We start from the raw sequence: 26281 nt of genomic DNA on the forward strand, positions 1-26281 counted from the left end.
CGCTGGAAATAGCATCTTTAATTTTATAGATAAATTACAGTATGTGCAGGGGTAATTTTAGATTATGCTTTCATGTTTTAGCAGGGTACTTTGAAATATTTTCTACCTTCACCCTTAAAATAATTCCCTTCATGAAATGCTGACTGTCACATTGCTAGAACAGAGTTTAATTAAATGAAATGCAAGAGATAATGCTTGCCCATTCTAAACATACTCTCTTGATAGTTTGTTAAATTAATGACAGAGTATTAACAAAGTGTTGCCAAGCAGAACCAGGCATATATTTGCAACACTAGCCTGTCAGTGAGCAGATAAAAAAAATATTTCTTCTGTGGCTTAATATTTGATAATCTTCTTGGAAACATTAATTCCCACTCTTTGTTACACATATTGTGAAGGGTTTTTTTGTGCCAGTGCTTACCATAGGAGATTTTGGGGTGTCCTGCTCATATGTACATCCTGAATGTTTGATAATGTTCTTGCTGCTCTTCTAGGATGGTAAAAGTATTTTTAACGATCAAAAACTAAGGGCAGCAGAACAATGTTGGTGTAATATTGCACTCTAATTTAAATATATGTAAAACTTTTTGTTGTAGATATATTTTTTAAATGCAAATGAATATGAAAAATATAAGGGGATATTTCTGTATATTGGGTAGCCAAATATTTATGTTTAAAATATATTTAAATCAGCATATTTTATTACTTTGAAAATAGTCTTAACTGCTTGCAGTGTGAGTTTCTATATGTCATTTTAGGCTTGTATCACTATTGGTATTTACATTTCCCTTACTTACAGGAGCAAATGATTGTATGTGAAATGAAGTGTTTAATTATAACGCCTATAAACTGAGTTCCTTAGCTTGGTCAATGAACATTTGTATAAACAAATTGTTTCACAAAGTTTTTGAAATTAAAAAACAGCATTCTGATAATCAAATCTTTGTTGGTTTATGTAATAAAATATGAAGTATAATACAATATATTACTGTTTAGTTTCTAAGAAAGAAAGAAAGGAAAGCTGAAGTCTTATGTACCTTCAGAGCTTTAGGGATTTAGTTAAGTAGTTTTTCTCAATGATTAGGTTTAGGAAGCATTATAATCAAGGCTGCACATAGACAGTTGTAGCAAATAGTTGTGTTTTCTTATACTGTCCTGTTATCATTCTTTGCAACTGAGAGTAAAGTGTGGGTTTCTGATTTTTATCTAATTTGAAATAATTTTGTGAGATCTTCATAATTATTTTTTGTAGTTTTCAGTGGGCAGCATGAGTTTGATTTTTCCTATGGTCCTTAATACTTGCAAGGTAACATCTCAAATTAATTGTAACTCTAGATCCTTTACATGCTTGAGTAGTAAAGGATGTTTTGACCAGTATAGTTGGAGAAAGCACAGCAAAGTACTTGTAAGATTAAAATAAAGTTTTAATTGTTAATTAGGCAGTGGTGGATGTGTAGTGCTGTCGTAAACTTTTGGATGCCTCAGTTAAGGGATCCTGAACTTGTTGGATTTTTGATGGAATCATGGCACAGTTTGATTGAATTATGTGTTATTGTGGTTTACTTTTCATTTCTTTTTGCTTTTGTTTTTTGATCTTGATACTGGGTCTGCTGTACTGGAGTTAAAGGGAAATGTATGGTCAATATGAATTCAGTGGCTTTGTTTTTAAAAAATAAATCTTACAATCTATTTTTTATATATCTATATCTATATCTATAGATTTCCTAAGTGCTAAGTAAGGTTAATTGAGGAAGAAAATAATCCTGTTGTTACTATGTCACATTGCTTTCTTGATGCTGGGTAACTGTATGGTAACAAGAATCTTGATGTAGTAAGCAGCTGTATGAGTGGATGAAGACTATGCAACTTGTTTGCTAATAGTAATGGATTGCTAGTCTATAAAAAGGGATGCTTGTGCTAATGCTTTGTTAGTGATTCAAGGAAGCTTCATTAACCCAGCCTTATGGATCACAGCTCCCCTCAAAGTAACTGTCCTTGTGTGTGCACTGCAGAACATTGCAGAAGACTTCAAACAGACAAAATACTGTGCTCGTTTAATCGTCTCATTCTGCTTAAATGCCAGAAAATGATTTTGATGAATTGTGTTTAATGGAATTTTTTAGTTTGTTAATAGAATGTTGTTACAGATGAGATGGAATTTGAAGATAAAACATTATTCAGTTTCTTTTATCTCCTTGTCATGGTTTTCCCCATCCCTGGCAGTGTTCAAGGCCAGACTGGATGAGGCCTTGAGCAATCTGGTCTGGTGGGAGGTGTCCCTGTCCATGGCAGGAGGTTGGGACTAGATGTTCTGTAACATCCATTCCAACCCCTTAAATTCTGAGATTCAGATTTTGTAGGAATTAAACAAAAAAATTTAGAGGGGGGATCAATAGATGCCTGAGTAATATAAGTAATCTGTTATACCTAGTTAACTCTTTTGTTTCCTCTAATGTCAGTAGATATTTTCTGCTCCAAATTAAGTACCTTTTCTCGTGGTTTGTAAAAGGTCATACTCATTTGGCATGCTCATGCTGTCTTCCACTTTAACTTCATTTGGACTTGAAACCAGAGACATAGTATAGGAATGCCAAAATTAGTTCAGGATCTGTGTTTCCAGAATTTACAGGTGTTTAGCATTTGGCTGGTTTCACGCTTGGGAGAGTGTCAGCTTCTTCACTTTAAGAGGTCTGGTAATTGCATTAGAGAGTTTAAGGTAGCCATTTGGAGGAGGCTGAGCATTTGTGGATAAAAGTAGTCTTGGGTTTCCATAAACATTGATAAAAGATGTTAAAATTACGTAGCATTCCTTCCAAATTAGCAAGAAGGCAGTTAGATATATATATGTATATATATAAATGCCTATTATAATGTTAAATTTATTTATGTGTGCATCTTTTTACTATTACAAAAAACTATAATGGCAGTATTGACAACTCAACTTAGTATAAGTATTCAGTATCTTCTGTGGGGTTAAGTTTGTAAAGATTTTTTTCTATATCTTTTATAGAACAGCTCCTGGGGTTTGTGTCTGTGTTCTGCACAGCCTGATCTGCCCTTATTTTATCTTGTAGTCAAAGAAATTCTGTGTTATTACTGTTCCAGATTCTTTCACCAGAAGTCACCAATCTTTTTGTAGAATTATGTCTTGAATCTTTGTAATAAGATATGGAAAAATAAAAATGCAGAAAAGTATTATAAAGTAAAAAGCTCTTACTGTTGCTCTATATACTTTGCCGCTCCTCTTGAAAATAGAAGAGATGGAAAAATACATAAGAACATAAAAACAGTGCTGCATTTTGTCTTTCCTATAAGGAAGCTTATTTAGAATTCTGCTACATTTTTCAAAGGTTCAGTAATATTTCAGAATTTCTGCTCTTACTACTGTCAATGCATCTTCTGGTTATCTGTTTTGGAGAGTTATCACAGGTCTTCTTACATATGGTATTTTAATTGGGGCATTTTCTGGTTTATTTCTTCTTTAATATTGGGAAAAAAATGACAATCTTTTTAAGAGGAAGGTTTTTTTAGTGCAAGATTAAAGTTGTTATATTTGAATTATTTCAAAGAATGACTTTTAAAAAATACTGCATAATATTGTTTGGGGAAATATTTTCACTTATGCCTAAGTGCAGTTAAATTCCTCTTTCACCTTTTGAAACCATGTTATATTAATAACTTTACGAGTCCTATTTTTTTATTGCTGCCATGTTTTAAATGTGGGGTTTGTTTTTCATTCACATCAAATGACAGACAAATTACATTATACATTTTGGTTTAATGTTTTGAGCAAGTTACTCTTGATGCCACTAATTGTATTTTTTTTACTAATTCCCATCTTTGGTGTACAAATATCTTGGCTGGCCAGTTGTCTGCAGTCCTGTAGGTAATGCCACAAGTAAGGACTTGTGAAAAAGTCCTTCTGTGTCATGGTCTTAAATTGATACTTTGCATATAGTTTTGCTATTCACATAAAAATGTTAAATTTTGTTCTCTTGTATATATTTATAAGTGTTGTGTGTATATGTGTACAGGTCGAAGTCTTCATGAAATGTCAATTCACGAGGTTTTTTTATTTTATATATATTTTTGTTTATTCACAGCAAAAGAGCTTATTTAATTGCACCATTCTGTGTGCTTATCATGCTTTGAAATATTTGCTGTAGATATGTCTAAAAGGTTGGTTGGTATATTTCTTAATATTTTTGTATGATATTATGGTTTCTTATTTAATTGCAGAGGTTTATAAAACATCCTTCATTAGACCAGAGCCAGTAGAGGTGGATTTGTTAAAGAGCTGTGTGTTTTTTTTGGGCTGCTAAAGTTTTAAATGTTCAGACTTCACTTGGGATTCCTAGAGTTTGTTCTGTTAATGTTGTGTGGATGTTTGGCATTCAGCAGGTGCTCGTCCCAGGGGATAAAGGTGCCTGTTCTTATGGAACTGTCAAACACAAACATTTCCCAGTTCTGCTCAGAACTTTTCATATGATGATTTAAGCCAAAAAGTACTTAGAGATACCTATTGAGTAGTGTTAATAACTCTGAAGGGGATTCAGTTTCTTTGCTGATTGAACTTTTTTAACTACAGAAAAAAATTGTTTTGCTTTTTTCTTCAGGAAAATCTGAGCGTCAAAAAGGCAAAATAACCACCAAGACTAACATGGTGGTTAACTAACACTAGTACAAATTCTTATTACACAGTTTACTGGTGTTTAGTAAGAACTCACAGAACAAGTAATGTGGTCAATGTATGTGATACATATAGACTAATTAATTTGGTTTTTAATTTGAATCTTGGGTGTTCATACAATGCACTGATAATGAAACTGTGGTAATGGGTGACATTTAATCTATCTTTGTTATGTATTCAATCACTCTAGTGATTTTTTGGTTGATGGGTAAAGAATATGTAATTGTATGTGTAAAATTAGGTTCAGGTTTAATTATATTGTAAAACATTTTACTGATACTAATAATTTTGAATTAGGAATATGTTAAAGTATCTTGAAAAAAGAATTCTAATTTTAAGAGTCACAAAACTTGCATTCTTAACCATGTGGAAGCATTTTGAATTGGAAATGGACATATAATTTACTTAGACCTTAACTGCTGGTGTTGCAATTAATAAGGACCTTGTCTGTTGGTCCATCTTTATATGTCAGGTCGGTGCTGAAGTGATTAAGAATCTTGTAAGCATTTCATAATTGTTTGAATTAATTTGCACAGTAAAGCTCTTTTTCATTTTAATAAAGCTGTTTTATTTAGCTTACTAGTACTTATTTTATATCTGATTTTATGGCTGTAATTACTGTATGATACTTTAATCTACTTGTAAGTGCTGTTCATTTGGTATTGTAGTTAATTAATATATCTTTTAAATCATATTTTTATGTTTTACCGTGGAGATTATATTTGTATGCTATTTACAGAGTTCAGAGATCTTAGCAAGAGTTGGGACTGACTGTAAAATCATTTGTAAATTCCTGAGTGCTGTAAGGACTTTGGCTTTTACATACCCAAACCCTACTATTTTCATGGCAAATTAAAAAGAGAAGGAAAGGCAAGAAAGTAGAAGCTCACCATGATGGGGAATTTAAAAAGTGTTAAGCGTAAACCCTGTTATGAATGCTCACAGTTGTGATTTAGAACAACAGGCTGGAGAAGTACAGTGATGGTACCTGGAAGTAAAAGTATCTCATGAAACACATTTTTCTCTGTTGTTTATTGCACTTTGATTATTAAGTTTGAGGTCCTCCTGGAAACATGAGATACATTAACTTTTAGCTAGAAGGGTAGGACTTTCTCGATCAGTATTAAATGATTTTTCTGATGTTTTCCTCCACTGTGTGTTAGTTAACACAGAATTATTACTTTCTTTTGGTTCCCTGAGGCAACTAGGCCTTCCCTCCTTCCCTCCTTCCCTCCTTCCCTCCTTCCCTCCTTCCCTCCTCTACTGTTTTCTACTTTTACTATGGGATCAGTGCCTTGGGCTTTTTAGTATTGCAGTGTCAACCATATCTTTTGTGTGTGATGAAGATACTTCTCATCCATAGCTACTAGCTGTACATTCAGTGAGCTAAATTCTGATAGACCATTATGTCTAAACTGTAGGTCATGAGGAGAATATAATTTGGTAATATTTCTGGGTATCTGCCAGTCATATTTTTATTTTATAGGACTTAATGTATTTTTTAAAATGCTTTTATTGTAATTTTTACAGTGGATGGTTTTAGCGAGTTATAGAAAGCAAATCTAAGTCTGGAACAAGATATAATCAGCATGTAAATATTTCACTTGGATCTCTACTATTATTTGTAGCAGAATTGTATGTCATAATGAGATCTCATCTTCAGGTGCACATTTAAGAATACCTTCTTCAGTTGTCAGGAGCTTCTTTTGTTATTAATATCTATTAATAAAAGTTAATGTACATTACTACTTATCACTCATTGCTAAGCTGTAGTCTTGACAGAAGTATTTCTGTTCTGAATTTCATTAATTTAGATTGGGGGTTGTAAGCCTGAATCTGCATCTGGCAATATCTGATGTTGAGATTTTACTTCAAAACCCTTACCTTTGTCTCCCATAAACATCCTGGCTTTGAGCAATGTAGAAATTATTCAGGAGGAGAGAGAATTAAATTAAAAGTTTGCTTTCAGTGGGTAGAGTACTCAAAAAGAAAGCAGTCATTGACTGGTCACAAGGTTCTTTCTTTTGGACAGCAAGATTCAGTATGTGGGGACTCTCAGATGGGAATGGAGTGCTCCCTCAGTCGGTTTGCACCAAGTTGGGTGGGATTATTGGTCTGCTGGAGGGTAGAAAGTCTCTGCAGAGGGATCTAGACAGGCTGGGTCGATGGGTCAAGGACAATTGTGAGGTTCAACAAGATCAGGTGCTGGGTCCTGCACATGGGTCACAACAGCCCCATGCAGCTCTACAGGCTGGGGACAGAGTGACTGGAAAGCTGCCTGGCGAAAAGCACCTGGAGGTGCTGGTTGACAGTGGCTGAACATGAGCCAGCAGTGTGCCCAGGTGCACAGTGTCCCCAGACATCTTGGCTTGTATCAGAAATAGTGTGGCCATCAGGACTAGGGCAGGAATTGTCCCCCTGTACTCACCACTGGTGAGACACCTTGAATCATGTGTTCAGTTTTGGACCTATCACTACAAGAAAGACACTGAGGTGCTGGAGCATGTCCAGAGAAGGGCAGTGAGGCTGGTGAAGGGTCTGGAGCACAGGTCTTATGAGGAGCACCTGAGGGACCTGGAGGTGTTTATCCTGGAGAAAAGGAGGCTCAGGGGAGACCTTATCACTCTCTACAACGACCTGAAAGGAGGTTGTAGCCAGGTAGGGGTTGATCAGTTCTGCCAAATAACAAGTGACAGGACAAGAGGAAATGGCCTGAAGTTGTGCCAGGAGAAGTTTAGGTTGAATATTATGAAGAATGTCTTTACCAGAAGAATTGTCAGTCTGTGGAACATGCTGCCCAGGGAAATGTTTGAGTCATCATCCCTGAAAGTGTTTAAAATACCTGTAGATGTGGTCCTTAGGGACATGGTTTAGTGGTGGGATCTGCAGTGTTAGGTTAATGGTTTAGAATCAAGATCTTAGGTTTTTTTCCAGCCTAAATTATTATATTAGTCCATGGAAAACAGGATCACCAGTATGTTTCTGTAGCGTGTTTTCATATGTTAAGGATCAATATAAAAAAATCATTGTGCATGTAAGTGGTGGTGTCAATAAGCTTCTGTGACAAAGGTTGGCTCATTATTTTACTGTTCATTTTGCTTTGGTACCAGAGTAGCTAGTGTACACTTTTCTAAGAAGAATCAGGTGGATATTCATGAGAAATGTTACTTTTCTTCCTTTTGTTGGAATAAAAGGTCTCTTTATGAGAGATTCATAGCTTAAGCACATTTCAGATAATTTTTAACACTTGGTGCGTTTTATGTTACAATGAAATATGTATCAAGTATATAGTTAATAGTGAAGTTCTCAGGGTATGAAATATAAGTAAAGGTGAACTTTAAGTAATATTCAAAATGTCAAAACTAGGGTTGATAGGGTTCTTTGAGTAAAGGTGAACACCGAAGGCTAATGTTCTGCAGTGATAAATTGCACTGCTGGATACAGTGGCACCGTGTTGTGCCACTGTAATTGGACAGTTTGTGCATAATTTTGTATTATTTTGTGGTTCCTCTTTGCCTGTGCGTAAGCTTGCCCAGGGGCTCATTCTGACAGCATCCCCCTGTCAGAACAGCACTTGAGTCACGCTTTAGTACAGATTGTTTCTGTCCTTAATTCTTCAGTCTGTAGTTCTGTAGTCATATACAATTTTAATTTTGAAATCAGTACAACAGCGGGAGAAGCTGACACTGAACATGAAGAATAAATGTTTTATGGTATAGGCCCTTCTGCCATGAGAAGTATCTGTTTAAGGTGGTTCAGTGTCCAAAATAATGTATCCAATAAATGTATTTCATAAAATAATGAATAGTTTTAAATGTTCTTTATATACAGGTTACATGTTCTGGGGAGTGTGCTACTTTGGAATGTATTTGTACAATGTATTTTATTCTTTAATCAGAAGACTTCCTTCGCCCAAATTTTATGTCTAGATTTATTGAAAGTATTGGGAAACTTATTAAATATAATTCTTGTTTCTTTTGAATGTTGATTAAAGAATTATTTTTTAAAACTGTAAATAATTTTTTTTCAGAAACTGCAGTAGAAGTAGCTTTTATAAAATGCTTGAAATCTTAAAGCTGACAGTAATTATATATCTTCTTGTTCATTGCACATTTGTACTTATTTTCAGTGAAATGGAAAATTTAGATTTAGATTATGTCAGCCCAAATTACCTTTATCAGCAAATTAGCCTCCACTCACAATTCCTTACAAAGCAGGGAGCATTAGCTTCTTTACTCAGTGCATCTTCTATTCCAGTCTTGCTTCAACTGGGTATAATGCACAGAGCTTAGTAATCCATTTTTCAACTCATTTAGACTAGAAAGCAACTTTCAAGAAATGCATTATGCCCATTAACAACCATAGTTGAAATATCACAACTGGCACAATTTGTTGTTCTTTACTGCTTACTTTCAATGGCTGCAAGCAAGCAAATGAAATTTGTTTCTGCTCTGTGAAGAACAAAAATGTTTGTGCATTAGTAACTTCAGTTAGAAACAAAACTGACTTTTTTTGCATCCTGCTTGATGTACTGGATTATCTAACTAGAATAGTCAGCAACATAGGTATCTGTGACATTCAAAAAACAAATTCAGCGCAGTTTCCCACTTCAGTATGTTTAACTTGCAGCTGAATGCGCCTAGAGCAAAGGCAGATACACCATAGTAATTCTGTATTTGTCCTGAGTAATGGTGCACTGGGCAGAGAGCTGCAGAGGACAGGGCTCAAAGGGTTGCACTGGCTGGGGCTACATCTGGAGAACAGCCCTGCAGAAAGAAATCTGGAGGTGCTGGTTGGCAGCAGCTCAGTAGGAGTCAGCTGTGTGCCCTGGCACCTGAGAGGGCAAACCCCATCCTGGGGGTGCATCAAACGCAGCATCACCTGTTGGTCAAAACAGTTGATTATCCCCCTGTCCTGAGTGTTGGTGCAGCGTCATCTTGAGCACTGTGTGTAGTTCTGGGTCCCACAATTTAATAAAAATGTGCAGACCCGTGAATGTATCCAGATGAGGGCAGGAAATCTGGTGACAGGGCTGAAAGGCATGTCCTATGAGGAGCAGCTGAGGGCTTTGTTCTTGTCTAGTTTGCAGAAAAGGAGGCTAAGAGGTGGGCTTATTTTTCTCTGCAACTTCCTGAGTGGGAAAGTGAAGAGGGAGGTGCTGAGCTCTTCTCCCTGGGATCTAGTGAGAAGAGGCATAGTAATCGTTCAAAGCAGTATCAAGGGAGGTTCAGACTTGACTTTAGGAAGCATTTCTTTACTGAGAGCTTGGTCAAGCAGTGGAACAGGCTTCTTAGAGAGGTGGTCAATGCCCCAAGCCTGTCAATGTTTAAGAGGCATTTGGACAATGCCCTTAACATGCTTTAACTTGTGGTCAGGTTGTTAGATTGGATCATCCTTGTAGGTCCCTTCCAACTGAACTATTCTATTCTAACTCTCGAGCAGTTAAAGGCTTTTGTGTGGAAAATTAAAATACAGAGGCTTCTGAAGCTTATACTGTCTTCAAAATGTGGACATCTATGTATAAACTGCCTTGTTTTATTTTTAAACCTATTTCTCAAAGGTTGCAGAAAATATGTGGTTATCGCATTTGTTTTGTCCTTCCAATAACTTTTCAGGCTTGAGTACTTGTTTCATCAGCATTTTCCAGAAGGAGAAAAATCTCCACTGTGCAGAATTTCATGACTTTTGTAAAGCTCATTTGTTGCCTTTTTCTTCTTTTTTTGTTTTAAAAAAAGAGATACAATGCAGATGGCTGCTGAGGAAGGGCTGCAGAGCAAGCCCCACAGTTAGCCATTGTGTTTGGAGTGCTGGCTTGAGGCTTATTGCACTTGCATGGGTTGTTCTTTTTACGCAGAGCTGAGAACTAGCCTTGATATTGGCTGTTGTGTCTCTGCCAGCTGGGGCAGCTGATGACTTCTGGAGAAATTCTGGCAAAGAGGGGTGTGAAGGTGATGGGAGGATATCAGGTTTGTAGAGGAAGGAAGATTAGTCACAGGGCCTCAAGACTGGAAGGCTGAGGCTGTTACGGGTAGTGGAAAATCCACCACAAAATCCTCATTTAATTTTAGAAATATTGTCAATATGTAGGTGCAATATATAGTGGTAAAGCTGTAGTAGTTTCCTGTGCACTGGATGACAGAGAAGGAGGGGGATTATCCAGGACTTGATGAGATCACTTAGAAGAGCATAAGATCATTACCTCTCCATCCTCATTCTCTACCTTTTCACATCCCATCATTGCAGTTCCATCTGTTGCATAGCAGAAGTACCTAATTAGTTGGTAAGTGCTATACATAGCAATTAAATTAATATTTAAAGATTCACATCTCTTTGTAAATAGCTATGACTTAAAAAAGTTCCCAGCAGAGGTAGCATATGGTTTTAAGATGTGTATGCAGTTTTATATACTTGCCTATACATTTTCATGGGTATTTGTTGCCAGATATCAGTAGGAATGGTATGTTGTGATAAGGACCTTTGGAGTAATGTGCTGTGATGTTTTATTTTTTTAAAGAAGCTCACTGTTGATTATTTTTAAGATCTAAAAATAATTTTACTTCTTGCTTCCATACTGAAGCAACTGATTTATATTGGCAGACACTTTGATATAGCCACAAAATACATGTTGAGGAAATAAAAAAAATGAAAGCAGCTTCAGTCTCTATTATAATTTTGTATCACTTAACTTCTGTTGCCTTAATCTTTAGGTAGTGTTTCCTGTAACAGTGCTGCCATACTCATGAGATTGTTTTTAAAATTAATTTAGTATTTTAGTGCCTTTTTAGATCTTTCTGAGAAATGTGATTTGGAAGATGAGCACATGCTCATTGTTTTAACTGATAATATACTTCTGTGAATGTGGATGGAGGATGTTCAGTGTAGTAAAAATCTCTGAACAATGTGTTTTTATATAGAAAGACAGTAGGAATGCCTTAGTTAGACTTTAACAAAGACTTTATGTCATAAATTTGGCAAAAATAAGACATTATCATTTCTGCAGTCTTTGCCATTTACACCATACTGATGTCATACTTGAGCATGTTAGCTAAAGCCTGTTAGCAGAATGTCTGTGATCCTTTTTGGAGAAAATTCTGCTAGATATAGATAAACCACATAGTATATAAGTTCTATTAGCTCTAGCAATAACCCGTGCAAGTGATTATCACAGCTTTCAAATAGTAAAGGTGCTACAGTAAACACAGTGTGCATGGGTACTGGTTTAGAAACCATTCATTTGTACTAGTTTATTTGTATTTATTTGTTATAGTAAGAAATTATTTAAGCTGCAAGTTACCTAAGTTTTCTCACTGTATTTCATACACATTAATCTCACATTTTTTTGGTCTCAAGTGACTACAACCTTTACATGTCCTTTTCTTATATTTCTTTGCCTTCTTAATTTAATGTTGTCTTCTTTTCATTACTAACTCTTTCTTTTTGGAAGCCATTATTTTATTTGCAGACCTTGTTTCTTGTAATCTTGCGCCAAATAATTTGTAGCCCAAGAAAGTAATGAGTATATATATACCTAATCATTTCACATTATAACCAGGTGTTTTTTTTGTGGTGTATTATAAAGCTCTGATCTTAATGTTTCGTAAGATAACACAGTTCAGACGAGTTGTTTAAGCCATCTAGAGGCAGAAAAATCAGTCCAATGTAATATTTAACTAGTTTATATTTTGGGTGGTTTAATTGAGTTGTAAGAATTTTCATGCACCACCACATTTTGTTTCCTTGAGATTGGAGGAGTATTTTATTGTTTTACACAGTGCATTTGATACTTAAGACTTCAGAAAAGTTGCAGTAAAATACCTGTTTATTCTGTCTTCAGAACAAGTTCATAGGCACTTGGATCAGCATGAGGTGAAATACTTGCAATTTGCTTTCCGTTGGATGAATAACTTGCTGATGAGAGAAGTCCCTTTACGATGTACCATCAGGTTATGGGACACATACCAAGTAAGTACTTTTTTAAACCTCTGTAACTCTGGTAATGTGTTTTGGACATGCTAGTATCTTTGTGAGTGTTTTGCCTTGAACCTTTTGCTTTAGTGTCATCTGAGAATCATCATCATAAGTGGAAAAAGCCTTCAGTGGTCACTACTACTTAGAAACATTTCATGTCTTCAGTCTTCTCGCCCTTCAAAACCGAGCACTTGATGTCATGATAGTTTGTAGTACTAAAATGAACATTCACTCACAGTTAATGTCAATGTTCCATTCTGTCTCTTCAGAGAAACGAAACATTGAATTGTGCTGAATCAATGCTCTCTATTGACTCTGAGTTACAGGCTTCTTATTGCCCATCTTCTTAACTACTCCATCCAATACTAGCTTTCAGTCTTCAGTTCTCAGCATTCATCCTTTTGTCATGTCTTCTGTCCTACTGTTTGTCCAGACAAAATTCCTTATGTTACTGACCTCTAGTTGTGGTCATTATTTTTCCTCAATAATTTCCTACCTGGCTGTCAAGTGAAAGTAGTGATACTGGAGAAACACTGTTTACCTGTTCTTATTTCTGTTACTTGATGTTCCTTCCAGTATCTTCTGGTTGCAATTTTTTACTATGTGTTTAAACTATATATCCTTATCTACCGACTTTGTTGTAAAAGTTAATGGGGGGGGGGGGGGAAGAAAGAAAAGTAAAAAGGTTTTGAATTCCAGAAGAATTTTCAACTGAATTAGTAAATATTAGACTAACTCTTAATTTCTGCCTTGTAAGGAAATGTAACATCTTTAAATATCAGTGTCTTTGTATCTACTCACTATGTAGCAATATTCAGGTAGTTTCATACACTTCAGTGCCAGAATGTCTACTTACACTATCTATCCAGACTTCAAATAGAAGGTGAAAAATTCCTTGCTGTTCATTTAATGAGTCCAGTAAGTTGTTTCAGTGAAGTCTGTTTTATATAATGGTATCCAAATCGGATAAGAAAACGTTAAGAAATGAGGGATCTTTCGCTTGTACTGTTAACCTGTCCTAAGAGGTGGCATCCTTGCAGAGTTTGTTTGGTTGTTCATCTTCAAGAAGTTTCTGAACTGAATTTGGCTATTGCTTCCATTTTATTGCTTCCTTCCAAAAGGACTTTGGGTCCTTTTGCCTGCTTTTTCTCATTATAATATCTGTTCTTCACTGGAGTATCTGTTGTTACCTGGCATTTTATTCCAGTGGAAAATATTTATTCTTTATAAGATCTTTCTGAGAAATTGAAAGATTGAGCTATTTAAATGTTTCACTGTAGCTAATTTAGCTCCTTTTGGAATGATTTTTGTTGCTATTGCTGCAGTAATTCTAACTCCTGAATGTTTTTTACCATGTAACTCTAGCACTGCACTTGGTACTTGGTCATTAGCCTTATCCATGTGCTAAAATCATGTAAGAGTGCTTCCTTAATCCAGCTAACCACCTATAAGTGCACAAGAAACAGCTGTTTTTGCCAAAACTTCACTTTGAGCTCATCTGTGAGCTATGATTCTATGATAACGTCAAGAAATTGCTTTTGAAAATTAATTACTTTCACAAACTAACTGTTGCCATGCAGAAAGGAATCCTTTCTCATTGCTCGTCCATAGGCATCTCTCAAATTACACTTCAGAGGGATCTTCATCCATAATAAGTGTTTCTGATTATTTAATTCTGATATTTAACAAATTCTGCTACATTTGCAGTAGTTTTCTGTACTATTTAAAGGCTTTACATTGGATTTTCAAGTGTATCTTTTAAATGAAAGTTTCTTACACCTTAATACCTAAATAGGATTCTTATACCTAGGGTGGGATTATTTTTGTATATTAAACATGCTTAAGGAGTAATTCTGTTTTTTGACTCAGCAGGTGCAGCAGATATGTACTGTTTTCCAGGTTTCATTTTTTTAGCAGACTGTTCTGTATGCATTTATTGTTTAATAGCATATTTTAAACCAGGAAGGATATCTTAATGTAGACACTCACCTGTATTGCCAACCTCTTTTTGGTGCAACCTCAAGCAATTCCTCAAGTTGTTTATCAGATTTCAGTTGTGCTTATCTTAAACTTATTATAAGCCTATTATATGAATCTTATCACCCTGATAATATGGATAATAAATGCAGTGAACCTACATCAGCCAGTAAAGCTTGTGCAGAGTTTTTACTAAAGTGTTAAGCAACAATAATATATATTTTTACACAAATAACTTGTCACTAAGCCATTTTGTTGCCTGATCGTTAATAAGTGCATCAGCAGTGCTGCTTTCCAAATGGAAAACATTCTAGAGATGGAATTTCTTCAGTTGTTTTTTAACTGTGAAGCCTGGTATAGGCCAAAAGGTCATTCAGAGGTATATTGTTAGAGAAGTTTTTCGAAGGGTCTGGTTATGGATGGACCTGTGATGTTGGATTTGAAAGAGAGATGTAAAATGTGTACAGGCAAAAATATAATAGGGGATCTTATTTTAAAAAAAATAAAAATTACCTTTGCAGATATAGATGGAAGGAACAATCCTACTAATAATTGTAAGGGCCTGGATAGATGCCTAACTGCTTTTCTCACTGTACTCAAAGGCTGACGATCCTGTTTATTAGGCTTGTTTTTGCTACCTTATGGGTTCTAAATGAGGAAAGTAAGGAAACATGAGGGTTCTCCTTAGATTTCCACACTTTTGCCTTTTGGTCTTTCTGTGGCTACTCAGGATGTGTATGTACTGACTTCTACTCCCTGATATTCTTGAACTTTTGTTAACAGAAATACCTTTAACTGCACTATAAGTTCAGAGATAAGGTGAGCTAATGATGTTGCAGTGTAACATCAGCCACAGCCAGGAATACAGGCATCCCTGCACTGTTGGTGTGAAGGCTTTTGCTCAGGCTCTGCCTATCTTGCAGCTCCTGGGAAGGGATGGAGCATTTTGCAAGGCACTGTTTGTAGTCATCTCTAGTCCCAGTGCATGGAATGATTTGGGAATGACATAGCAGCAGTGTCAGAGGAGGGTCAGGATATGGGGGACAGATTCCTTCATGTTCACATCTCCCTTGTTTCCTGGTGAAGCCCAGGGTGATGGTGGATGGCTTCCCCTCCAAAGATTAGAGAACAGTGGCCCCTCTTGAAAGAGAGGGTCCTACTGCTGCTGTCTTCACAGAAAAAAACACATTTTCTTTCCTCCTCTTCCTCTCTTCTTGATCAAAGTTGAAACCGTGCCTTGTCTTGCCAAGCCGCCTGTTTTCCTCTGTAGTGGAAAGATAAATATTATGCTGTCTCCAGCCTAAATTCTAGATTCATGAACCACAACAGGGGGTTTTCAGGGGAATGACAGCACACTGAAATAGTCTGCTGTTTTATATTCCCTAGTGTGACAGATAACTGCTGTTGGCTGGAGGTTTTAGAACTGCATTCTATCTCTTGAAATTTGTTACCATTCTTACATTGACTTTGGTGAGAACAAAATTGGACACTTAAATGATATCCCCCTCTATCTCAGTATGTGTGGTGGCAAAAGTACTCTGGCTGGTGTCATATTCTCTGCCTAGTTTAATTTAGGATTCATCAGTCGTTTGTTAGGCTTTGTGAAGAAAATCATTGGATGTATAATCAAAAATAGCTGTACTTGAGCTAGTTAGATCTGAGAGGAAGAGAAATTTGGAAAGGTTCCCAAATCCTCACTTCAGGAAATACTCTGTTATTCTGTACCTGTATCTATGAAATGCACTAAAATGCATCACTGTCTTCTGTAGCAGAACTGTATAAACTAGAAAAAGTAAAGACATTATCATCTAGCTTACAAAGGTTATGTTGAGAGAACTGCTTAGCCCAAAATATTTCTTTGAGTTTATTCTTTAACCTCAATTGCATTTTAATGAGAGTGAAATTATCCTACTTTTTCACTTGATTCAGGCTTTGCTTTTTTTTTTTAAAAGATAAATATAGTAAAATGCCTTGTAAATCCTGTCAAAATAGAAATTGCTTGTTAAGTTACACCCAAGACACTCAAGTTTTAAATCTGTAGAGCTGATTAATATGAATGTTCATAGACTTTGTCAAGTGTGAAATATTCACAAATCAGAACAGTGTAACATAAGACCTGATTTTTATCTTCTATTCTATCTTGCTTTTTTATCTTACATTTCATCATCTTTTTTGGCATAAAGGACTGGTAAAATGAAATAGCATGATGGCTGAATTATTCAGGGTATATAAGTGATTAACATATTTCTATGGACTTATGGAATGCAAGTTAGTTTCATGTTTGTTCCTTGCCAGAAGGATGTTTTGACACAATTTTAAAGATTGCTTTGCTATTTGAAACTGACTTTTGTGGACTTATTCTAACTTGAGATTCAACATACTGTGTAAGAAAAGTTGGGAATGTCTCAATGCTTAGCAACTGTGCTGTTCTACTCTAGATAAATATTTTAAATGTTTACCATCAAAAACTCAAAGTTCATTTATTCTACTTCTTAAAATGTGTGTTGTCCTTCAGGCACTTGTAAGATCCACTGTGGTTATGTGGCTGTGTACTTCTGTGCTGGGGGAGAGAGGAATGCCATTACAGTGGTGACATCCATTTGGAACTCTTCATTCTTGACTAGAAATGGCAATACAGGACTTGAATAGCAGTGGTTGTATATCAATACTTAGAGCAGAACAGTGTTTACTTTCAACTATCAGCATTTTTAAACTGCTTAAATATTGAGTTCAAAAGCACATATGATTTGTGAGCAGTTTGCAGCTGGAAGAAAGTCTCTAACAATGCCATCAAATCATCCTGATAGATGATAAGATGGTGCTATACTGACTGGTGTTTTAAATAGCATAAGAATTTGCATGGGCATGTAAGTACTTCATTTTACTTACTTTCCTTGTAGAACGGAGTGCATGTATTTTTCATGGAAGCGTTTTCCTTCCAATCTGATGTTCTTACATAAATTACCTTTTTGTGCTGTCTTTTGTGCAGCAATTTCTCTGTGTAAGTAACTCTTGTAGAGGTACATAATTTGCAGAAGAGATGCTGATACAAGTTCCGTAGCTAAAAACTTGTTCAGGGAAAAACAATAAGAAAAAAAAAAGTACCAGATATGTATATTAGTTTTCAGTTCTAAATACAGAATCAGAGAATTAAGTTAGGTTGGAAGGGACCACAGTGGGTTGTCTGGTCCAACCTCCCTACTCTGGGAGGGCCATCCTAGAGCACATGGCTCAGGATTGCATCCAGATGGTTCTTGAATACCTCCAGTGAGGGAGAATCCATGGCCTCTCTGGGCAATCTGTTCCAATGCTCAGTGACTGCACAGGAAAGAAGTTCTTCCTCGTATTCAGGTGGAACTTCCTGTGCATCAGTTTTTGCTCCTTTCCTCTTGTCTTATTGGTTTCCACCACTGAGAAGAGCCTGGCTCTATGCTTTTGGCACTTCCCATTCATGTACCTGAATACATTAATGAGGTCCCTCTCAGTCATCTCTTCTCAAAACTGAACAGGCCCAACTCCCCCAGCCTTTCCTCATCAGTGAGGTGCTCCAGTCCCTTCATCATCTTCATTGCCCTCCCTGGACCTGCTCCAGGAGCTCCATGTCCCTCTGACAAGAGGAGCTCAGAACTGCACACAGTACTCCAGGTGTGGCCTCATGAGGGCTGAGTAGACAGGCAGGATCACCTCCTTCAACCTGTTGGCAGTACTCTTCTGTGGCATCATATGCCATGTGAATGTTTAAAATTCAAGTGTACAACCTAGTATTTTCCCCTACCAGGAAGCCTTTTGCTTAGTACCACTTGGCTGACTGCTGTATTGCCAGCTCATTAAGAAGTAGGCTGATGTAGCTGGCATGAGTCACACACTCAGACTCACTGGGTACACAAAAACAGGCAGGTGAGATAGGTACTGTTTACAGTGCCCTGCTGTCCTACCTTGCAGCTTTGCCCTGTTCTTGTGTGAGGAAAAAATGACACTGCATATTTTTTTGGAAAATGTAAATGTGACTTAGTTAGACCAAGTATTGTCACATGTTATTGACCAGCCATTTATCTCCTTTCCTTCCTGAAGGAGGGCTGAAGTGTATTTTTTCTCTCCTTGACTTACTGTTCATTTTTATTCTCATATATCTCATGTTGGATCTTATATACTCTGTTGACTGATCTGGTAACAGACATTTTTGTTTCCCATTTATTTGTCATTATCATTTATGTAGCTCATTGCTAGCTTTTGATTGAGGGTTACGTTATATTTTAATAAACAACATTGGTGTAATTTTCCAGATGTGCTGAGAACCCAGAAATCTTATGGAAGCTCATGAAAAAGTGCAGAAGCACAGGTTTTCTCTTTATCCAAATGGAAAACTAGATGTCTGACTCCACAGAATTACTAAAATAAGAGTTTGATTACAGAAATTGTAACACGATCATCTCTTGCCCCCCTTAAAAAATGAGATAAAGGGGGGAAAAAAAGGTGACGTGTAATAATGATTTTTGTCTGTCCAGAAGTTGTTGGAATTAAGAAGTATTAAAAAATGCAGTTACAGTTTTCTCTTATGTTTCTCTTTTTTATGTAGACTCAATCAGAGATTTTCATTCCCTGAACATGAGAATGATTTAAGTCTGTTTTCCAGTTCAGTTGTCTTGTGTTTAGGTTTAAAAAAATCAGTTAAAGTTGAACTGGATTGCATTTCTCAACAGCCACCATAGAATCTATGCAAGGAAGATATTATTACTACTCTGGTCTCAATCAAAGCCTTAAACCACCTGAGACAAGAGACTCAAAATACATCTGTTGAAATCAGATTTAATTTTTCATGGCCAGGAAGAGTGTAAGAGCTCTCACTGTTCCAGTGGTCTGGTCTTTTTCTTTTTTCTCTTTGTTTAGCTTGGTTTTGGACCATAAAGATCCTTGAGCCAGGTTAGGTTAAGTGGACAAGAACAAACATTTAAAGTGAGAGCAAAAAATGGGGAAGGTGTGTACCCTCCCATCTACTACTACTTGCAAGCTTTATTATATATCTGTGATACTTTTTTTTTAATACCCATTGAGTATTATTAAATATGTATCTAATTGTTTTAAAGTCTACTGTTTAAAACATCCCGTGGCAGTGATTTTTTTGCAATTTCTTTATGCAGTATGTAAAGAGTTTTTCCTTCTTTGATTTAAGAAGAGATTCCTTTGAATTCATTCCCACTTACTTATTTGATTATGAGAAATTTTGTCAAATCATTCTTTATTCACTTTTCCCCCATCAGCTCTCTGAAAACTGTTTTCTATCTCTGTATGCAATCACTCCTTTTCCAAGCTGAAAATACCTGTACATAGAGAAAGCATTTAATGGACATTTTGTGCCTATTTCTGTCATGTAGGAAATGGAAACTTCTTCAAGAGATGGGCATACCAGAGGTGCATAAATGAGATGAAGTTGTTTTCTATTCTTTTATTTCTGTATTTTATGTTCTCATGCTTTTCCTCCTGTCAAATGTGAGTACTTCCAGCTAACTTGTAGTTAGTCCAGCTTGTCTGTCTTAGCGGTTAATGTCAAGGCTGACATCAGATATTTATGCTTTGCAGTGGTTTTTCCCTCTGTGTGTATATCCAGATGAATTTCATTTGCCATTTTATTATTCAGTGACACAACAGCGTTCTATAACTTTTTTGCAGCCAGCTTTATTTTTTACCAGTAAAAGCTATGCTGGATAATTGTGCATCACTACCAAACCAATATTTTTCAAGACCTCTTAGCAATTTAGTGCGCAACACAGATCCTATTCTGTTATTTTTGTCCTTTTAATTCGTGAACACTTTCTTGTTTGACAGTAACTTAATTTTAGAATCTTGCTTAGTGACCTTGTTGAAAGTGTCTGGACATCTGAATATTTAATGTCCAATTACTAACACGTGAGTAGGATCGTGTCTGTCAGATTTCTAGGCATTTGTCAATTTGATTGAAACTGGCTGGTAGGTTAAATGTTCAGGAGTAGAGGAGACAGTTATAGTGGGATATAACTTTTCCTGCCAAATGTAAAATGTGAACATGAAAGTTTAATTTTCTTAGGAAATAAAGATAAAAATACTGTGTGACTTGGTAGTGACTCTTCTTGTCCCCCTGCCATATACCATAAGAGAAACCAGCTCCTGGATTAAAAAGCATCAGCAGCCTCTGGAGCCTGTATTCAGGTCATGCCTCTCCCTTTGATTCTGCCACCTCTTGTTTTCTCTTGGGAATTTTTTTTTAGCTTCCTACCTGACAGCTAGAATTCACCATCTTACTGTCTATCGAGTCCAGCCTTGATCTTGCCCACTTTCATTATAATTCAAGAACACCTTTTCACATTGTTCTCTTTAAAAGTAAATGTGAGAGTATGAGTTAAATCTAATTTAGTTATTTGGTACCACAGGAAGATGTGAACAAGTGAAAGAAGAACTTTTATTGCAAAGACTGGCAATCTACACATGTTCCTGTTTTAACATAACTTCCTTATTCTAACTCTTCATTCCTTTGGAAGTTTCTCAATACTTTTGTATTCTGCAAGTCAGTGTTTTCTCTACTGTCAATAGACTCCTGATACATAAAGTTTCCATTCAACTTGAGCAATTGAAACGCTTTTATACTTTTCAAATCTTTGTCAGGCAACTGGCTGTCATCACCTTCTACCACATGGATAGTTACCTTCTGGGATAACTTTGTTGCCAGGGCAACCTTCCATTGGCAGGAGTTGTGCTCGTTAGGAATTTATTGTGGCAGGCAATTATATTTGAGTGGTATAACACTGAAGTCAGTGACCTCTTATTGTTTCTGTTACGCTAACTGCAATCTGAAATAATAGAAAACTCAAAGAAAAGAGGGGAAGAGTATTAGCCAAAGAAACAACCACACTGTTTTGTCTTTAACTGTAGAGATATAAAACTTTATGTACAGTCTTTAACATGCCTAATGATTGTGTGCACAATGGAGAAAAATCAAATTTCTTAAACCGTAATTCACCTTTTCAGTGTGACTTTAAAACACACTCATTCACATTTGTTATGTGAATATCGCTCTCGGGTTTTCACCAAGAATCGAAAAAACCCACATGGCACTTGTAGAATTACAATGATGAGCCTATATGATTGGTACTCTTTTGTTGATCATCCAAGTCTGGTTCATTAGTTGTTTTGTAGTTTCTTATGGAGTGACAGGGTTTCCAAATTATCAGTGAAAGCAGATTAAGTGGGTCCTGATTTTGAACTGGACCAGATTCTTGAACAGAGCAGTATGCACATTCAGCTGCCATCTCAGTTTCCACCATCCTATCTTGTATGTTTTGCCTCAACAAGGTTTTTTTAAAAAAAACTAAACTTCCTTTCTTCATCAAATAAATCAGCTTTATACTTGAGCCAGCCTTTTACCTCTCCTAGTTAGGATCTTAGCCATATCACTTAATACATCTCATCTGCTTAGCCCTGTCCTTATTTTCACATTCTATTTTGGCCTTGCAGGAAGAATCAATCTTGGCACAATCAATCTTGGCACTTTCTGTAACTCTGCTTGAATTCTGTGGTGTAGCAGAGCAGGTTGGGGACCATGAGAGATGTGTATCAGGTTATTTCTTGGGAGTAAATGCCTATGTAATGTTTACCAGAGCTCTGAGAAATATACACTTATGTGAGCAATTATAAAACTGACGGTAGGTGCCTGTAGAGATGCTTAATATGACTCCCAGTATAAGTTGAAGTTATCTGGCACAAGTGCATGCCTGTGAATGGGTTTGCGTATTACTTGCCAATACATGAGAATTTCTGTGTTTATGAGGTCTGTCCTATCTGGAACTCCAAAGTTCCTAGTCTCTGGCCTTCCTGCCTGTGGGCTTACTGTGAACAGCAGAGGATTAGTTCAGTTTAGGATATAAATGCAAGAATATAAGTGTCTTACTGTAAGTTTGTGTATGTGCATTGCTGTGTCGAGTATCTAAGCTTCACCTGGTAAATAAACTCAGAGGAGCCTAGAGAGAGATTTAGAGTGATTTAAGAGATTTAGAGGTTTATGGTTTAGAGTGGCTGGTCAGCTGAATCCCTTTTTAGGCTCCATTGAGCATATTGACTGCATCTCCATTACCTGTGTAGCTGAAGTACACAGCATGCCTATAGACACATTTAGAAATCTTTATCTCAAAATGGAAACTCTCTGCATTTCTGCAAAATGTGAGTTAAAATTCCTTTCATAATATTCTAAAAGACTTTTTATGATACGAAATTTTGACCACTAGATCAACTGTTTTAATGTAATTAAGTGTGTTTGTGTATTGCCGATTTTTGTCCATTTTTCTTTGATAGCATTTATTGACATCAGGGAAGTTTCAGGGTGGAAAATAAAAGATGAAAAAGACGTATAGCTATGCTCTTACATGATGTGTGATATGCATAGGGAAGCCTGTAGTTTTTTATAGGTTTAAGCTCTTAAGGCAACTTCCAGTACTGCTGAAATAGATGTTAATTTTTCTGTGGCTAAATGGACGTTGATTGTGAATGCAGAGAGGATCAAGTACTTTCTCTTATGCTGAACTTAAAGAATGTTAATAATCTCAATGACTTCAATAGAACAACTCATGAATTTTGTTATTTAAGCATGTACTCTCAAGTGCTTTATTGATCGGGATCTTAATGAATGAGTATAAGATACTAACAGAATGCTAGATACAGTCTAGAAAATAGTTTTCTTTGCTCCTTAGCTACTTCGAAGTAGGCAATGTTTCTAGAAGAACACTTTATTAAAACTAATGTTGTTCTTAAAGATGGAAGTCTGAAAGATAATTGTGTTGCTATACAAGAAGACAGAAAGGAAAATTGCCTTCACCACATCCATACGCTGTTTAATTTTGTGCATCTTTTAGATTCTGCACACATCAGACCTTCCTAAGGCTTTTCTGTAATTCCAAAGGTATTTTAAAATTAGAATCTCTATTCTCCATGTTTTCCCTTAGTCTCTGGATTATGTTTATGTTTGTAAAAGTTCTCATCAGAGCCTAGTGAGAGAGCAAATAATGGGCACAAGTTGAAACACATAGAATTCTATGTGAACACAAGAAAACACTTTTGTCCTGTGAAGGCCATGAAACACTGCCATAGGTTGCCTAATTTACGAGGAGATTATTATCTTTGGAGATATTCAGAAGCCAGCTGGCCATGGTCCTAGATGACCCTGCCTATGTGACCCTGCTTTAGCAAAGTAATTAGAAACTTAGATGATCTCAGGGAGGTCCTTTCCAGCTGAAATACTAACTGTTATCCCAGATACTAGGTGAAGCAGGCTAGGTTAGTTAAATATGTCAGATTTCAGTCTCCTTTGACTATTGTTTCAACTGCTGTTGAGTGCATGATTGTCCTCTGAAAATGGTACTTCACACTTTTGGTTGATTGAATAGATTTATTTAGACCTAACTTGACTTCTCTGAATGACCATCTGCCAAATCATCACTGCCGGATGCAACTCTGTTGGAATTTAATTCTGTTATCTTCATAGTCCAAGTCTCACAGATTGTTAAAATAAGTAATATCAGTGCTTCTGAGAAGTAGGTCATTCTCTGCATACAGTATTGTTAAATGCTGTAACCTGGTTTATTTCAGTTATTCCTGGTTCATTTTAACAATATTGTTCCAGTGTCTATGTGTTACATAGTGTTTATTTTCAGTTGCTAAATTCCATTTTAGCACTTCCAATACAGTAATCTAAAACTAGTATGTGAAAGTCAAAGAGACTTCATAATTTTAGCTGTACACAATGGAAATTCTGTGAGCCAGATGCTGGCTGTAGTACTAGATAACTGTAAGTTTGTCTTCAGGGCATTTGGTTGTGGCAAACCGGTTCACTGTTGATAAAAAGTACCTTTGATGATGCATGAAGCAGCTCAGATCCAAGTCGCTGAATGCTCCCAGCTGCATGGCTTTTGCAAACACGTGCATTTCACTTAGAGTAAGGAAAATAAAATTGATTGTTATTATTAGGTCTGAAACACTACTGAAAGAATATTTCAACTGTATTGTAAGCATTGTTTAATGTAATATAGCAAAACAATTGCCACTGTCTTTGTAGGGAGCTCCATGAAAATTAACTCAGTGTAAGTTCTGCTTGCTTGTTTCACTTTTTCTGCATTTATTAAAAAAAAAGCCAACAGGAAATGAGAAAAAGAAAAGTGAAACAAGGAAAACACTCCATTACAAGAATTCTTATCTGAAGCTTCTTCGAGCGTACTGGTGATGGATTTTTTCTTATACCCCTAATGTTCTTTAAGCGTGAGAGTTAGTGTACACAATACTGTTGCATTCTGTTTGTGCTTGTGTTTGTCAGGGATGCAGGGACTCGCCAGTGTCGGTTGTGAGCAGGGATGTGCAGTCAGTGTGTAAGTCACAATTCTCAGGGGAAGGAGCTGGAGCATGACAGGAACTTTGCAGGGCACCCCTGAAATGCAGGATGGAGCTGCTCCTTTCTCCCAAAAAGCCCTTCCTTGCTCAGCTTCACTAATATGTCCTAAGACCACATTACAGTTAAGACTACACTGCAATTTCAGGTTTTTTAGTTTAGTATTTGAAAAGTGAAATTTACTTAGTTCTCTTTTGTCAAGTTCCTGTTAGTCACATTGGCTGTTAGTTTTCTTCGAAGTGAACACTGAGAACTAAACCGTGACTGCTGTTTGATTTTTCCCTTTTCTTTCTGGTGTCTTGTTGTTAAAACCAGAACAAATGTAAAAAAATCCCAACATGTTGTACAGTTCTCTGGTTCCTTGTTTCAAATTTATTAAAACATCCATAGTTAATACAGCCTGCACAGAAAAAGTCTATTAAGCTTTCCAAATAATTCTAACGTTTTTCCACTGTTAGATGTAGTACCTAAATTCAAACATAACCTTGGGGGGTGGTGGGGAGAAAGGACAAACTAGTATTCAACAAATCCTGTAAAAATAGCTTCTTTATAGTAGCACAGATGCTCATAGAGGAATTATGAACTTGGTATAATTACTGTTTGTTTCTGGAATGCACAACATCATTAGTGCTATATGAATGTTAAGAAACTTATCCTCTTTTGTCTGCCTAGTGCTTTAGCTCCTAGTAATGATCACTACTTCTTTAATATTCTGGCCTTTCTTGTTTTCCTGATACATGACAGTTTCGTGCTTTGCCCTGCCACTTGCATTGTCCTTGACTGTCTATTTCAAGGGCTCTTCTGCCCTTTCTTCCAGTCTCACAGGGGTTCTTGGTTCTTTTCCACTTTTCCTTCTCCATCCTATTCATGGATGATCTGACGCTTTCTTACAACTTCACTGTCAGCTTATGCTGATAATTTGCATATCTGCATTTTCCCCCTGACCCATCTTCCTTAGTTAAGATATGCATTTCAGAGCATCTGTGTGACAGTTCTCCCTTGATAGCTGATGACAATTACTGATACCAAGAATTCCTCTTCTTCCTCAATAAATCTCTTGCTTCTCTTATTTTGTAACGTTTTGTAGTAGATACTGCATAGGATATTTTTGTTCTTGCATTTTCCAGACAATCTGTACTGTACCTTCCCCCCATGGAATTTCAAAAAGCCCAATTCTTGTTCTTATTTTGAATTTTCTTCTAATATGAATAATATGAATCCCTTTAAATCAGATAGAACATGTC

The 26281-nt window shown here is 36.3% G+C and overlaps 1 protein-coding gene across 1 annotated transcript in view; it reads left to right on the forward strand.

The window, feature by feature from the left end:
• The window catches only part of TBC1D22A (TBC1 domain family, member 22A), a gene marked incomplete at both ends in the record, with an annotated part of 121455 nt that overhangs the window by 71676 nt on the left and 23498 nt on the right, over positions 1-26281 (forward strand). The window contains one exon of the mRNA XM_009083570.1: positions 12525-12652. Within this exon, the coding sequence (XP_009081818.1) occupies positions 12525-12652 (128 nt within the window). The remainder of the gene's footprint in view (positions 1-12524; positions 12653-26281) is intronic.

Source organism: Acanthisitta chloris, unplaced genomic scaffold (assembly GCF_000695815.1).
Source record: "Acanthisitta chloris isolate BGI_N310 unplaced genomic scaffold, ASM69581v1 scaffold17501, whole genome shotgun sequence".
NCBI lineage: Eukaryota > Metazoa > Chordata > Aves > Passeriformes > Acanthisittidae > Acanthisitta > Acanthisitta chloris.